At 42.1% G+C, this 16,857-nt stretch overlaps 1 protein-coding gene across 1 annotated transcript in view; it reads left to right on the forward strand.

Moving 5' to 3' along the window:
• The window catches only part of LOC132773374 (complement decay-accelerating factor-like), a 39,575-nt gene extending 22,763 nt beyond the window's left edge, over positions 1-16,812 (forward strand). The window contains exons 5-11 of the mRNA XM_067467106.1: positions 6,307-6,495; positions 8,683-8,773; positions 13,461-13,549; positions 13,940-14,140; positions 15,229-15,411; positions 16,147-16,254; positions 16,793-16,812. Coding sequence (XP_067323207.1) covers positions 6,307-6,495; positions 8,683-8,773; positions 13,461-13,549; positions 13,940-14,140; positions 15,229-15,411; positions 16,147-16,254; positions 16,793-16,812 — 881 coding nt within the window. The remainder of the gene's footprint in view (positions 1-6,306; positions 6,496-8,682; positions 8,774-13,460; positions 13,550-13,939; positions 14,141-15,228; positions 15,412-16,146; positions 16,255-16,792) is intronic.
• The last annotated feature ends 45 nt before the right edge of the window (positions 16,813-16,857 follow it).

Here is a 16,857-nt window from a genome sequence, read left to right on the forward strand (position 1 = left end):
TAAATACCATCTGCTCCCATTCAAATTGTTCCGATATTTAACTACTGGGATTAGGACCTGCCCACACTAGAAAAGGGAGGCTTTAACAAAGAGTTTGGGATTGATGTATGATCATGATTTGTTATTGTTGTGCGAATCAAGTTGTTTCGGAATTATGTTGACCTTAAGGGAATGGGGAACATTACTTCATCCACTGGTACAAGACAGGAGTCCATCTAATTCAGTGGGTTTTGAAACAAAAAAAACACAGATGTATATAGAACTAGCTGTGCCCTGCCACGCGTTGCTGTGGCCTATAGTAAAACTTATCAAAGTTGAGGTAGATATCTGGACTATTATGAAAGAGAGGTACCTACCTATTCCTTCCCCTTTTTCCTCCCCCTTTCTCTCCTTTCTTCCTTCTCTACCTCTTTCTTTCTTTCCTTCTTTCACTACTTGGTTTCATCCTTCTCTCTTTCCTTCGTTCCCTCCCCCTTTCTTCCTTTGCCTTTCTTCCCTCCCTGTTTGCTTCCTTCTTTCACTTTTTATTTCCTTTTATTTCACCACCATCATAACAATAACAATAATGCAATGCATTGCCTCCGGGACCTGACACCTCTCCCATTCCCCCTAAAAGGGTCTCATAGGAACAATAGCATAATAATAATAATAGAAATAACAACCTTTACCCGCCACGTGTTGCTGTGGCCAATCTTCCCTCTTTCCCTCCCTCCTTCCTTCCTTCCTTCCTTCCTTCCTTCCTTCCTTCCTTCCTTCCCATCTTTCCTTCTCCTCTTCTTTCTCTATCTCTTTCCTTCCTTCCCCCTTTTTCTTTCTCTTCTGCTGTCTCTCTTTTCTTTCCTTCCATCTTTCCTTTTCTTTCTTTTTCTTCTTCCTCTAACTTTCCTGCTTCCCCCTTTTTCTTTACCTCCCTTTCTCTTTCTTCCTTCTTTCCTTCCTTCCTGTCTTTCCTAGATTTTGACAGGGCGGGAAGGGGCGGGGTGGGGTTTGGATGTGGCGTGAAGTAAAAGGAGGTAAGATTGGGGCAGGGGAGTGATGGAGCGTGGGGTTGCATGTGTGTGTGCGGCAGCGGGGGGAGTGATGGAGCGTGGGGTTGCGTGTGTGTGTGCAGCAGCGGGGGGAGTGGGGTTGCGTGTGTGTGTGCGGCGGCGGGGGGAGTGGGGTTGCGTGTGTGTATGCGGCGGCGGGGGGAGTGATGGAGCGTGGGGTTGCGTGTGTGTGTGCGGCAGGGTGTGTGTGTGTGCGGGAAGCGGCGCGGCGGGGCTTGGAGTGGGCATGGTTTCCGCAGAGGGAACGTTGGCCGGAAGGCCATGTGCGTGCGCCAGGGAACTTGCGGCTGGGCGCCAATGCGCATGCTCAGTTGTTTTGCCGTTTTGTGAGTGTGTTGTTGTGTTGTTTTTCATTTTGAGTAGATATGTTTGTACCTTGTGGGTTGTGTTATGGGTATGGGAATTTTGGTTAAGTTTCGTTGGGTTTTTTTTTGAGTTTTGTTCTTTTGCCGTTTTGTGAGTGTGTTGCTGTGTTGTTTTTCATTTTGAGTAGATATGTTTGTACCTTGTGGGTTGTGTTATGGGCACGGGGATTTTAGTTAAGTTTCATTGGGGGATTTTTGAGTTTTGTTGTTTTGCTGTTTTGTGAGTGTGTTGTTGTGTTGTTTTTCATTTTGAGTAGATATGTTTGTACCTTGTGGGTTGTGTTATGGGCACGGGGATTTTGGTTAAGTTTCGTTGGGGGATTTTTGAGTTTTGTTGTTTTGCCGTTTTGTGAGTGTGTTGTTGTGTTGTTTTTCATTTTGAGTAGATATGTTTGTACCTTGTGGGTTGTGTTATGGGCACGGGGATTTTAGTTAAGTTTCGTTGGGGGAGTTTTGAGTTTTGTTGTTTTGCCGTTTTGTGAGTGTGTTGTTGTGTTGTTTTTCATTTTGAGTAGATATAATTGTACCTTGTGGGTTGTGTTATGGGCACGGCGATTTTGGTTAGGTTTCGTTGGGGGATTTTTGAGTTTTGTTGTTTTGCCGTTTTGTGAGTGTGTTGTTGTGTTGTTTTTCATTTTGAGTAGATATGTTTGTACCTTGTGGGTTGTGTTATGGGCACGGGGATTTTGGTTAAGTTTCGTTGGGGTTTTTTTGAGTTTTGTTGTTTTGCCGTTTTGTCAGTGTGTTGTTGTGTTGTTTTTCATTTTGAGTAGATATGTTTGTACCTTGTGGGTTGTGTTATGGGCATGGGAATTTTGGTTAAGTTTCGTTGGGGGGTTTTTGAGTTTTGTTTCCTCGTTGGATGCCCCTAACAAATTTATATATATAGATGGGCCCATCCATGGTTTCTATCCCCATTAATCTAAACTGAAGGATGCATCTACACCAGGCCTGGGCGAACTTTGGCTTCAAGGAGTTTTGGACTTCAACTCCCACAATTCCTACCAGCCTACCAGCCAGCCTTCGAAGCTACAAGACCATTAAATGCTAATCAAGGTGGCCAACTACAACATTCATACTTGTCTCAAACAGACAGGAGTTCTTTCTCCCACCCTGGACTTTTCACAGATAGATAAACCCCATTTTCTTAGTTTCCAACAGAGTTCACAACCTCTGAGGATGGCTGCCATAGATGTGGAAGAAATGTCAGGAGAGAATGCTTCTGGAACATGACCATACAGCCTGGAAAACTCACCGCAACTGAATGGTAGACTTATCAGGCTCTTGTGGACATCAAGCCATAGATGGGTTGATGTGAATTTTCTGGGCTGTGTGGCCATGTTCCAGAAGCATTCTCTCCTGACGTTTCATCTACATCTATGGCAGTCACCCTCAGAGGTTGTGAGGTCTGTTGGAAACTAGGAAAATTGGGTTTATATATCTGGGAAGGTGGGAAAAAGAACTCTTGTCTGTTGGGGTAGGTGTGAATGTTGCAATTGGCCACGTTGATTAGCATTTAATGGCCAAGCAGTTTCATGGTCTGGCTTCTTACTGCCTGGGGAAAACCTTTGTTGGGAGGTGATTGGCTGTCCCTGATTGTTTCTTGTCTGGAATTCCCCTGTTTTTGAGCGTTGTTCTTTATTTACCATTATGATTTTAGAGTTATTTAATACTGGCAGCCAGATTTTGTTCATTATTGTGGTTTCTTCCCGATTGTTGATTGCTGGCCCTGATTGTTTCTTGTCTGAGAGAATGCTTCTGGAACACGGTCACAACAATGAAAGTCTTCAACAATACAAGCCTTACTACAGAATGAATCCACTTTAAAACTGGTTTCTGCCTCCTGCCGAATTCTGGGGTTTGTAGTTTAGGTGGTGCAATGGGTTAAACCCTTGTGCCGGCAGGGCTCACAAGACCAACAGGTCAGCAGTTCGAATCCAGGGAGAGCGCGGATGAGCTCCCTCTATCTGCTCCAGCTCCCCTTTGCAGGGGCATGAGAGAAGCCTCCCACAAGGATGATAAAACATCAAAACATCCGGGTGACTCCTGAGTGATGTCCAATTCTCTCAAATCAGAAGCAACTTGCAGTTTCTCAAGTTGCTCCTGACACACACACACAAGTTTAGGGAGGAGCCTTTAACAGCCTCACTAAACTACAAACTCCAGAATTCTGCAGGAGGCAGAAAACAGATTCATTATCTGGTGTGATGAGCCTATATATAGAATCATAGAATTGGAAGAGACCTCATGGGCCATCCAGTGCAACCCCCTGCCAACAAGCAGGAAAACTGCATCCAAAGCACCCCAACTGATGGCCATCCAGCCTGTTTAAAAGCTTCCAAAGAAGGAGTCTCCACCACACTCCTGGGCAGAGAGTTCCACTGGTGGACAACTCTCACAGTCGGGAAGCTCTTCCTAATGAATCTCCTTTCTTGTAGTTTGAATCCATTGTTCCATGTTCTAGTCTCCAGGGAAGCAGAAAACAAGCTTGCTCCCTCCTCCCTATGGCTTCCTCTCACATATTTATAAATGGCTACCATGTCTCCTCTCAGCCTTCTCTTCCTCAGGCTAAACATGCCCAGCTCCTTAAGCCACTCCTCATAGGGCTTGTTCTCCAGATGCTTGATCATTTTAGTCACCCTCCTCTGGACATGTCAACATCTCTCTTCAATTGTGGTGGCCAGAATTGGACACAATATTCCAGGTGTGTGGTCTAACCAAGGCAGACTGTTAGACTTATTGTCCCAGGCAATAGATATCCACGGATTATATATATATGGGGTGTGTGCCATGGCTTGGATATATATACATATATATATATCCAAGCCATGGCACACACCCCTTATTTAAATATTTAAATATTACATATTTCCAAACCTCTCCTCTCCCTCCCTCCCTCCTTCTGCTGCTCTTGGCTCTGCATCTCTCTTGAGTCAGGATGCAAGCGTGCGCGCGCGCTCTCACTCTCCTTCTCTCCTCTCGGGAGCGCGCACGCTTGCATCCCGCCTCGAGAGAGAGAGAGAGAGAGGCTGTAAAGAAGAGTCAACGGGCGCGCCGGCCGTTCCTTCCCTGCCCGCCAGGGGGCGCCTTCGGGCGTGGCTGGGCTCCCCGAAGCCACAACGTCGCACTCGGAAGCCCAGGAGGAGAGAGAGGCTGCGCGGGGTCCTTCCTCTCCATCCTCCACCCTGGAAGGGCTTTCAGGAGGACCTCTTCTGGCCTGAGCCGCTTCCATGCCACTCCTGCCCGTCCGCTCTGCTGAGTTTCTGTTGTTCCTGCTCTGGCTGCCCTCCGAAGTCCAGGGTGGGTAAGGATGGCGCCAAGGATGAGCCAGAGGCAAGGCAAGGACCATCCTCTTGGATGCATCCACACTGGAGAAGTCGCGCACTTCGACCACACTTGAACTGCCCATGGCTCAGTGTTAGGGCATCCTGGGAGGAGGAGGAGGAGGAGGAGCCCTCCTCTGTCAAAAATAGCCAGTACCTCCCCAAACTGCAACTCCCATTGAGCCATGGTGGTGAAAGTGGTGTCAAACTGCATCATTCCGTGTAGACCAGCCATTGGGCCCTTCCTACAGGTGTTTTAGGCTTCAACTCAGAAGCTCTTGGTTCTCCATGTCAACTCAGTGTGTTGTAAGCCAAAAAATAACCCATCTAAGTTCTGCCTTTCACAGGTTCTAATAGTTCGACTCGGGAGCTTATCATTACTGATATTATTTATTTATTTATTTGCGACATTGATATGCCGCCCTTTCACTAAAAGGATTTCATTCTATTTCCACAATGTCACTACAGATTCATAAAGTTGTGAAGCATTAACCATGGTAACTTCAGCTCATGTCATTTCTTTTTATTTATGCTTATGTCGTTTGTTTTCTATAATATCTGGCATCTCAAGGTATGGACACAGCTGGCGCACAAGTTTTCATTCTGCAAAGGTGCTCCTGGTCATTGCCAACACCTGGGGTTCCAGGGCCAGCTGAGTTCAGGACCACCCCCAGACTGCAAACCTGTGTCTTTAGGGGGAGTGTGGCCCCATCCAGCACAGGCTGCAATCCCACACTCTGATCCTCCTTCCAGGAGTACGTCTGTTTTGTCTGGATTTACCTTCAACTTATTAGCCCAGTCCATGTAGTAAGTATTACATGGAGTAAGGAGTACTACAGTCCATGTAGTAAGCACTATGTAAAATATATTGTAATAGTAGTACAGACAGTCTCCAAGTTACAAATAAAATAGCCCTCATCCAGTCCATGTAGTAAGTACTACATGGAGTAAGTAGTACTATAGTCCATGTAGTAAGTAGTAAGTACTACATAAAATATATTGTAATAGTAGTACGGGCAGTCTCCAAGTTAACAAAATAACCCTCATCCAGTCCATGTAGTACATGGACTACATGGAGTAATAGTACTACAGTCCATGTAGTAAGTAGTAAGTACTACATAAAACACATTGTAATAGTAGTACGGGCAGTCTCAAAGTTACAAACAAAATAGGTTCTGTAGGTTTGTTCTTAAGTTGAATTTGTTGGTAAGTTGGAACAGGTACATTTTTATGTGTAACTCCCTCCCTCTCTCTCTATGAGTTTAGATAGCACAGGGAAGGGTTAACATCCCCGTGGTGTTTGTCTTGCTCTTGCCCCTATTCAGAAAATTCCACCTCACTTCCTGTCCCTGTGATAATTGGGTTTTGAAAAAATCGGCTTGTTGTGGAAGCGAAGATTGAGAATACACCTTTTCCCCATGATAATTCTTCCAGGAGTGAATTTCCCTTCGAAGGAGTAAATTTCTTTTACTTAATATACTGAAAGACTTGATACGTTAAGCAGACTGTTCTGCTTCTAGCCATAATCCTTCACCTTTCCACAAAACTTCTGCCTCCCTTTATCTGCAGGTGATTGTCCCGCTCCAGCCAGGCAGCCCCATGCGACATTAAGGGATGGACCCGCGAAAGCCAGCTATCCTGTTGGAACAGTTCTGCGATATGATTGCATCCCAGGTTATCAATTCAAATCTGGAGTAAGACCTATTATACGTTGTCAGTCCAATTTTAAGTGGTCATCAGAATCGAGTCTTTGTGAAGGTGAGTATATTTATTCCATGATTCCAGCTGCCTTGGCTACCTTACAAGGAGAAAGGCAGTATATAAATAAAATCAAATAAATTTTGCAGGCAGCAGTGGTTTTTATGAAAGCTTGATTAAAACTTCTGAAAGATCCAAATATTTAAAATGCAGAGAATGAATATTTGGAGCACTGTCTTTCCTAGCATCAAATTCAAGGGATGGTTCTCTGATGTCTTCAGAACTACAAAAATACACGTATTTATGGATTAATAAAAAATAGGCTAATGAAAACTAGGCATGCTTAGTTGGTATTGAATGCTAGCTGTCATTCTTTACTGACAAAAATAAAAAAATCAGGTGTGGGGATAGTAGTTAATAATAATAATAATAATAAATTTTGTTACATGCCTCTCCTAACAGCTTGAGGTGGGTACAGCAAAGTCAAATCATATGTACCTGAAATACACACCATTATAAAAACATACAACATGATATGGAGGATATGTCTGGATTGCCTGATACACATATATTAGGAGGTGAAAATATATTGAATATTTTAATTGCAGGTCCCAGCTGGCATTGATAAGATTTAATGGTTAAAAACTGATACGTCTGATCTATTTCTAACTTTCTAGATTTCTGTAGGTCAGCTGCTTCCATGTGATTTCACTTATTCAGCTCTGTGTTAAGCCTATTTGGGCTTCCCTGTTCTTGGCCAATGTCCAATAGCAAGCAACTTTTATTTGTTTATTCTTTTGACCATGGAGTCATATCCCCCCACCTGCTCCCCATCAGATAATGCTGGGAAAAAAGTACTGGCTCCTTTTCATAACGAAATGTGACTAAAATAATTTTAAAATGAATTTACTTATCTGTGTCTGAAGTATTCCTTCATCGTTTGCACTATGTGTACTTGTCCAAATGTGTATGACCAGAAACACTAAAACTGCCCCCTTTGGTACTCTGAGCAATTCTATCTGCAAAGTGCTGTGCAAATTCTTCACAGGGAGCTGTTAAATGGTCAGCATTTTGTTCTTGAGGATCAGTTTAAAAGTCCTTGACCACTTGAAACAGTTCAGCTAGGTGGTTCTTTGCAGACACAATGCTGGCAGCAACAAATGATTTATCTGCTGTCTTCATTGCCATGGAGTAGGCTTTGAAATATGCTCTAACCAGCGTTTGGTCAGATTCCTTTTGAGTGTTCCGCCAATATTCCTCAAGTCCCCCATCTCACTTGCTTCATCACCACCAGTTCCCAGGAAAACCAAAGGACTGGTTTGGCTCCACCTGTAAGAGGGGATACTCGGAGCCAACTGTGTCCTCTGCCCTGGCCATTTCCCCATTCCAGAGGTCAGCCAGAGCTTTGACAGAATCGTCTGTTGAGGTGGCAGGAAAATCCCCAAGAGCCATCAGGAATCCATCTGGATTCTTTGGCCTCCTGGAAGGAACCATTCGAATCGGTCCTCCACACCTGCAGAGACATTGAGTCCCAGCAAGTCTAAACCTTTTCAGATACTGATTGGTCCATGACAACAGAACTGGAGAGTTCCTCTATAGTACCAATACTATCATCCCATCCTGCACAGAAAACAAGGTCCAGAGTGTGCTCAGCAGTGTGAGTAGGACCATATAGCACTCAGGACAGACCCATGGTTGTCATGGAGGTCATGAGGTCCTGAATCACTCCTGAAAGGGAAGTCTCAGCATGGATGTTGAAGTGTCACAGCACTAGTAGCCAATTCCAAGTTCACCCCAGCTAGCTCAGGGAGGGAGACTGTTAAGCAGTGGGGTGGATGGTACACCAAGAGAATCCCTGTTTTGTTCTATCTACACTCCTTTGGGTATACACGCTCAAATGCTGTAGACGGTGGGACACAGAACCTAATCAGGGGATGGAACCTCAATAGACCACTGCAACTCCACTCCTCTGCCCTCAGGTCTTGTCTTCTGCTGCAGGTGGGCAGAGCTGAAAGATAATAACCTCCCCCACCCCAAAGTCTTATCCAAACAGGACTCTGTAATACAGGTCAGATCAGCATCAAGTTCTGGGTGGCAGTTGTTCTTTCATATGCATGTCACTTGTAGTTGAATGTGATAGAAGTGTCAAGATCTGAAATAGACTACTTTCTCAGACATTGGTTAGTATGTTCACTCTGCTCTACAAATCAGGACGCCATGAGATAATTGTTGTTCTAATTCTTCTAGGAAAAAAGTGCAGGCCTCCAACTATAAACAATGGCAGATTTGAAGGCAGTATCCAACTTGGCGATGAAATAACTTTTTACTGTGACTTTGGGTGAGTTACAGGTTATTTGTTTTAACAAATATGTCTAAAACTTCTATAAGGGGCTTGATAGCAATATATTAAAAGATTTATAGATGGTATTTACATCTAAGCCATTCATTGTTTGCATTTTTTCATATAGAAGAGGGCAGAAAAGAACCTCTGTTCATTTTTTGCAGTTTCTTCATCATTGTCTCTGTGAATCACATGTATTCTGCACCTGCAAAAAGCCTCTTCAAAACCTTCTAGGATCACTAGGCAGAAGATATTTCACAATAACCTTGTCCGTTCTCTTGAGTGCAAGTAAGGCACTGGTTGCCACCACCACCCTCAGTTCCTTTTCATTCTCACTGCAGCCTCTTCTAGGAACCTTGTGCTTTTCTTCAGCTGAGGCCTTTCTTTTTCTCTGGGTCTTATATTCATTGGTTTTTGTGAGATTTTCCCTGAGCTTTTGGCTAAACTCTTTTTTAAACTTATAATTCTTTTGGTGGTATTTTCTTCAGATCATCTACTTCTAAGGTCGATAATCTCATTGTGAGGCCTGCAGTGGAAAAATGCCTGACACAGATCGACATTTTAAATGCCTTGTGTGCCTAGAGGAAGATCATATTGTGCAGTCCTGTGTTCCATAACAAGCATTTATACTCCAGCCACACAAAAAGTGGGAGGCTTGTCTACATGCCCTCTCATGTTAAAAAAAATTGTCTCCTCCATCGCCTTTGATGGTGCAGCCATCTACGTTGAAATCAGTCTAAAGAGCTTCATAGGATTCAAAAGGGTCCCAATCTTTGAGTTCAGAGTCCTTGGTACTGACACAACCTATGCCTCATCTATGAAAGCATCTCTTAAGAGGTCCATGGAAGAAGTAACCTCTTCAAAATAGAACAAGCACAAAGAATCATCTGGACATAGGGAATGTGAGAAAATGGTGATCCCAGAGATGCAACCGTCTCAAGAAACTGGGAAAAAGAAGACCACAAAATCAAGCAGTTGTTCCCTTACCAGGGCAAGGCTTCAGCCTGCAATTGAACTTGAGCCTGAGGTGGTGGAAGTTTCTAAGCCATCAAGATCTGAACAACCACACGGAGATTGCTCACCTCCTCCTCTCTAAAAAGAGATGACAGAGACTGAAGGGCATTCTGAAGGAGAGATTGTGGACTCTCCACTCTCGAGGAGCAGCTTCCAACTCTGATTGAATTTAGACACCTTTTTGAGTTTTAGGTTCTACACTTCATCCTGGCTATAGATCCCCACGTTTACAAAGTGTATGGTGCTGGTAATCAGCTTACCTTCAAATCAGAGGTATCACATATCCATACCTTGATGACTGCTCAATTGTTGCTCCCTAGACATTGAAGCTCCTGCAGCACATAGAATCCATTCTGGGTCTCCTGGACAATCTTGGCATAATTCTGAACAAGGACAAATCTCATTTGATCCCAATGTACCATGGGGATGTTGTTCGACTCCCTCAATGAGAGAGCCTTTCTTTCAAGGGACAGATTTACAAATCTCCAAGGCTCAGTGCTGTTCTGTCAGAAACACAAAAGAGTTTGTGCCAAAGACACTCAAATCCTGCCACGACACCTTGCCTCAACTACAGCAGTTATCCCTTTGGCATGACTTCACATGAGGCCTCAGCAGGTTCAGTTTCTTCAACATTTTGACTTCTTTGAGATTCTCATCTGAAATGACTTGTGATTTCTGACCAAATTCAAAGCTCGCTCACATGGTAGAAAAAAACCCAACAATGTCTGCATAAGGGTCCCATTCCATTCCCTAAAACCTTCAATTTCCATCACCACAGGTGCTTGTATGATGGTATGGGGGCTCACTGTGGAGGACTAACCGCTGATGATCGATGGTCTCAGTTAGAGGTCAAGCACTATAAAAAATTACTTGGAAGTGCTGACTGTGTTCAAAGCACTAAAATCCTTTGAGAAACTCATGTGGGTGTGCACCAACAATACCATAACAACGTACTATATAAACAAACAAGGAAGCATGAAATTGAGAAGACTTCTACAGATGGCCATCCAGCCTCTTTAAAAGCCTCCAAGGAAGGAGCTTCCCCCAAACTCTGTGGAAGAGAGTCCCACTGTTCAGGAATGTTCAGGTGGAAACTCCTTTCCTGTAATTTTAACCCATAGCTCCAAGTTCCAGTCTTCAGGCCAGCAGAAACCATGCCTGCTCCCTCTTCCTTATGGCATCTTTTGACATATTTATACATGGCTATCATGTCTCCTCTCAACCTTCTTTTCTGGAGGCTAAACATACCCAGCTCTTTAAGACACTCCTCATAGGGCATCGTCTCCAGACCTTTGATTATTTTAGTTGCCCTCCTGTGGACATGTTCCTGCTTGTCAGTATCTCTCTTGAATTACAGTATTCCAGGTGGTGTTTAACCAAAGCAGCATAGAGAGACACTATTATTTTCCTGAATCTAGACACTATATTCCTTTTGATGCAGCCCGAAATCACATTGGGTTTTTTAGCTGCTTCAGCACATTGTTGGCTCATGTTCAACGTGTTGTCCACTAACACTTCTGACCCCCGCAAAACTAGCTAAAATGTATAAGGGAAGCAACAACAAGTGCTGGAAATGTAAAGAACAGGAATTTTCTTTCACATATGGTGGCCCTGTAAAAAAGCAAGAGAATTCTGGAACAAGGTACAAAAAACACTACAAGACATTTTTCAATCAAAGATACAATTGGAGCCCAAATTAGCAATGATGTACAAGTCAAAAACAATGTATTGCCGAAGGCTTTCATGGCCGGAATTACTGGGTTGTTGTTCAGAGTTGCTGGGAGTTGTAGGTTTTGCAGAGTGTATGGCCATGTCCTAGAAGCATTCTCTCCTGACTTTTTACCTGCATCTATGGCAGGTATCCTAAGAGGTTGTGAAGTCTTTTGGAAACACACAAAATAAGTTTTATCAAGGACTGGGAACCATTTCTAAACTTTCTAAAAAAGAAAGAAGGAACAGTTTTTATAGAAGGCTTCATAATTTAACCTGTTAGAATTGGTGTAGGGAATGTATAAATAATAAATATCAGGCCAGAAGGAAGAATAGAAAAACAATGTAATAGGAAAGAAGAACGGAATTATATATGAATGCCTCCAAAGTCATTAATTTGGATGGGTGGGAGGAGGGGTGAGTTTAACCAAATACTAATGTATAAAATTAGATGTTAGGAAGTATTGTACTGGTTCATTCATATATACATGTATATAGATTTATTTCATTGTTTTTTTTACAAATATGTAAATTGAAAATAAAAAAACCTACTTATCTCAAAAGGACTTTTTATAGATACTGTTTCGCTCATCCATTTCCTATCTCCTGCTCTCTTTTTGAGCATAATGGCAATGGAAATTGAGCGTAGATACACAACCTAGAGAAGAAGAACAAGATCTCAGCCATCTGCTGTTCCACCCAGAGCAGGCACAGATTGGAGGAAATGCCTTTTCCTTTTCCTCATCTACACTCTTTGGGCAAGCATGGCTGGCTAACTCTTAACAATTAAGAGCCCCCAAACCAAGAATAATAAATAATAATACAATAAAACTTTATTTGTACCCCGCTACCACCTCCCAAGGGACTTGGTGCAGCTTACATGAGGACAGGCTCATGGCACATCAGTAAAAACAATAACAACAATAATACATAACAATAAAATAAAACCCATAAACAGAAAATAGCACTAAACATTAACAGTAACACAGCAACGTTTAAAAGCCTATGTCTGGACCAAATGTAATAATTAAAATTATAAAATAATGCTGAGCATGACCAGGTTAAATATAACTAAGATCGAATTTTCAGAGAGGAATGAGTGAGAAAACATTCCTAGATCACTAATAAAGTGCATTGAGGGACATATTGCTGGGAGTTTCCTTATTCTGGGAAGGCACCCAGGGGTCCTCAAACTTTTTAGACAGAGGGCCAGGTCACAGTCCCTCAAACTGTTGGAGGGTCAGATTATAATTTGAAAAAACATGAATGATTTCCTATGCACACTGCACATATCTTTTTTGTAGTGCACAAAACACTTAAAAACAATACAATAATTAAAACTAAGAACAATGTTAACAAATATAAACTTATTAGTATTTCAGTGAGAAGTGTGGGCCTGCTTTTGGCTGATGAGATGGGATTGTTGTTGTTGTGTGCTTTCAAGTGGTTTCACCCTGAGCGAGGGCCGGGTAAATGACCTTGGAGGGCCTTAGTTTGAGGACACCTGGTTTAACCCATTGCGCCATCAGGAGTTCCTGTAATTATGTGAATTCATAGTTTATCTGCGCCTGAGTTAGTAACAAACAACCATAAAACAGATGTTTTCTGTCATGGTGCCCTATAGAATATTTTTCTTGTTCTGGTACTCTGTTTATTCATCACCAAGCAAAGACGCTCTCACACTTTTATTGCTCAGATCTCTTTAAAAGATTTCCTGAACTGATTATAATCCTACTGTTCATAAATTCTTATTCCTTTGTTGTACTGAAGAGCTATTGTTTTTATAATCTTTTATTTTTTTTAGGAGGGGGCTGAGAATGAAAACATGTTAGAATATTAATGAGCTTGCAGAAAACTAAGCCCAATGGATTCATGATGTTATGTATTTGCATTCTGTTTTTGTTTTGTTTTTGTTTTTTTACCTCTTGTGCACTAAAATGTAAGATTATTCTCTCCTTAGGTTCAGATTACTGGGGGCCAAGACTTCTCTATGTGTTTTGACTTCAGGCAGAGACGTTGGCTGGCAGAGAAGTGCTCCGTACTGTGAAAGTAAGATCATCTGTTCATTTATGCTCATTAGTGTTTTCGTCAGTGGATTTCATTGTCATTTCCACATTGCCAGTATTTGATCTCTCCAGACCTATGCCATTTTTCTTGGGAGGCTTACAATCCTTACTAAAATGGCAGCAGCAGATATGGCAGCAAATAATCTGCGAATAATCAAATAAAAATGAGGGTCTGATTGTAGATTTGAAACATTTTGTATAGTTTGGGGGCAAAAAAAAAACATGCTGTGATTTTTTAAATAGATTTGGGTCCACTGGCAGGAAGGGTGGAGAATGAAAATTGGCCCTTTTTTGCAGATACCTACCTGTGCTCTAATTGCTTTGTCTACAGTTCTAATGTACCTGAACCACTGATAATGATTCTCTTCCACAGGAATCCCTTGTAGTCGCCCTCCCCAAATTGCCAATGGAGATCACAGTGGTGACATAAGTCTTGATCACTATGTGCAAGGCCAAGTGGTAACCTACACTTGTCACAAAGACTTTTCCCTTATTGGACATCCAAGTATTACCTGTAGTGTTGCAGCAGATGGCGTAAACGGAAAGTGGGATAGACCGCCACCGGAATGTAAAGGTGATGGGCATGCATGTTTTGATATCTTACATGACATCACTTTGATTGCACAAAACTACCGAAGTAAAAATATTGGCCATGGTGTTATTCACCAAACTGTTGTTTTTTTTTTTACGTGTCAGGAGCAACTTGAGAAACTTCAAGTTGCTTCTGGTGTGAGAAAATTGGCTGTCTGCATGTATGTTGCCCAGGTGACGCCCAGATGTTTAAATGTTTTTACCATCCTTGTGGGAGGCTTTTCTCATGTCCCCGCATGAGGAGCTGGAGCTGTTAGAGGGAGCTCATCTGCGCTCTCCCCGGATTCGAACCTGCAGCCTGTCAGTCTTCAGTCCTGCTGACACAGGGGTTTAACCCACTGCGCCACCGGGGGCTCCCAACTAAGCACGTGTCATGACTTTCAGTGTGTCTGCAAAAATTTCTGTTGAAGTGGTGTGAGGATATTACTGAAATGTGTTCCTTTTTCAAGTAGGTCATTTGGACTTTTGTGGCCATTGCAGCAGGAGTAATAATAATAATAATAATAATAATTCCATAGTTTTCCTTTCTGCACCACAGTTAAGATAAACATCATGTAACAGTTATCATCATACAACCATAGATGGAGTGGATCCATTTCATCTTGTGAGCCCTATATACAGTAGGCAGCATACAGAACTATTGCGGTATAGTGATTTGAATGTTGGAGCAGGTTTCCAAGAGATAGGCTCCAAATCCCCACGTAGTTGTAAACATTGGGTGAATGATCTTGGGCTAGTCTCATTTTCTCAATGTGTTTGAATAAATATTGCCCCAAAGCCCCTTGGATGGGGGCTTCCCAAGTGGGGTGAACATGAGTAATAGCAATATACAGGAGGAAATCCCAGTTTGGGTTAAAATAATTACACTGCAAAATAAGTTCACCATTCTCTGACTTTATGAAACACATAGAAAAGCAGCTGCAGTGGTAGTAACTTGTATATGTACATTGCAATACATGGTAGATTTTAAAACACACGGGATTGTGTTTAATTGTTTTCAGATTGAAGGTTCTAGGTACTTATTGGATACAAACACTTTCTTATTCCATGCATCTTCTCTTCCCTTTCCAGTGGTCAATTGCCCCAGACCAAGCATTGCAGACGGAAGGCTAACAAGTCCATTTCAGCCTACATACAAGTATAACCACGTTTTACAATTTGTGTGTCATGCTGGCCACACTCTGGTAGGAAGTCAGTTTGTCAAATGTGGTGCTGACAATCAGTGGCATCCTGAACTTCCAACTTGTGTCAAGGGTAGGTATCTTACTATACACACATACATTTCAGAACATTTGCATTCTGAAATGTTCCATTTGGACTTCAAACTCCCTCTCTGTACAGGGCTAAAATGGGAGTGGAAAGCAAAAAAAAAAAAAAAAAAAAGGAGGGGGGGGGGGAGGAAAGATGCAGCCATATAGGTCCCATCTCTCCCACCCCCATTTTTACTCAGTCTTGCCAAACAACCTAATGCTTTCTAAGAAGGGGGGGGGGGCTGTTCTATGGCAAAGGGGACCTGGCTCCACCAAAACCAAAAGTGTTTGGAAGTCACAACTGAGGTGTTGGGTGTATCACAAATCTGAGAACCACTAAAAGAATTTGAAGTTGGGTACATGACATCCCTCTAATCCAAGGGTCCTCAAACTTTTTAAACAGAGGGCCAGTTTACAATCCCTCAAACTGTTGGAGGGCCGGCTTTTAATTTGAAAAAAAAAAAGAATGAATTCCTATGCACACTGTAGTGCAAAAAAAACACTTAAAAAAATACAATAATTAAAATGAAGAATTTTTTTAACAAATTTGTTGTTGTTGTTGTTGTTTTTGTTGTGTGCTTTCAAGTCATTTCAGACTTAAGTTGACCCTGAGTGAGAGCCAAGTAAATAATCTTGGAGGGATGTATCCAGGCCCCGGGCCTTAGTTTGAGGACCCATGCTCTAATCAAATCACTTGCATTGTTTGTGTTCCTTTTTCTTTCTTTCTTTCTTTGGCTAGGTATATTTACAACTACAACTACCACCACTGCTGGAGGTGGTGGTGGTGGTGGTGGTGGTGGTGGTGGCGGCGGCGGTGGCGGTGGTGGAGGAGGAGGAGGAGATATTGGTGAGTTAAGAAAGAAGAAACCAGGCTTGTATATTGTGCTGGGTGTTATATTTGTTACTTTAAATGGTTTATGTTTTTACATGATTTTAACATTTTTATACTTTAATTATTCTTTAACTTCTTTATACTCTGAATTTTGTATTTTTATAAAATCGTCATAAGGCATTTTGAGTCTGGAAAAAGCAGGATGTAAATAAATATAATGATGATTCCACTTTGAAATAAACACAGTGGTATTCTGTAGCCACATCTTCATTCTGTACCTTCGTATCAAAAAAATAATAAGTGACCAAAAACTTGACAAAATGCCAGTAATTAGTGCGTTTTATGGAAATGGTTTTCTTCAGGCTTTTAAAATGTTATGTTTTAATTACTATTAGCCCCTAATTTTTGAGTGGTGTCCTAAATGCTTATTTGTTAAGATATAATTTTAATAGTTATGTGTTGCCTAATTATTACCACTATTTTATGTTCTTGTTTAATATATTTTATTTGATTTATGTTATTGTTTTTTGGTTGCGCTTTACGGCATTGAAAGGTTGCCGCTATTTGTTGTGAATTGCCCTGTTTCCCCAAGGGTAGATAGGGAGAGAAATAAATAAA

Source organism: Anolis sagrei, chromosome 4, assembly GCF_037176765.1.
Source record: "Anolis sagrei isolate rAnoSag1 chromosome 4, rAnoSag1.mat, whole genome shotgun sequence".
Lineage (NCBI taxonomy): Eukaryota > Metazoa > Chordata > Lepidosauria > Squamata > Dactyloidae > Anolis > Anolis sagrei.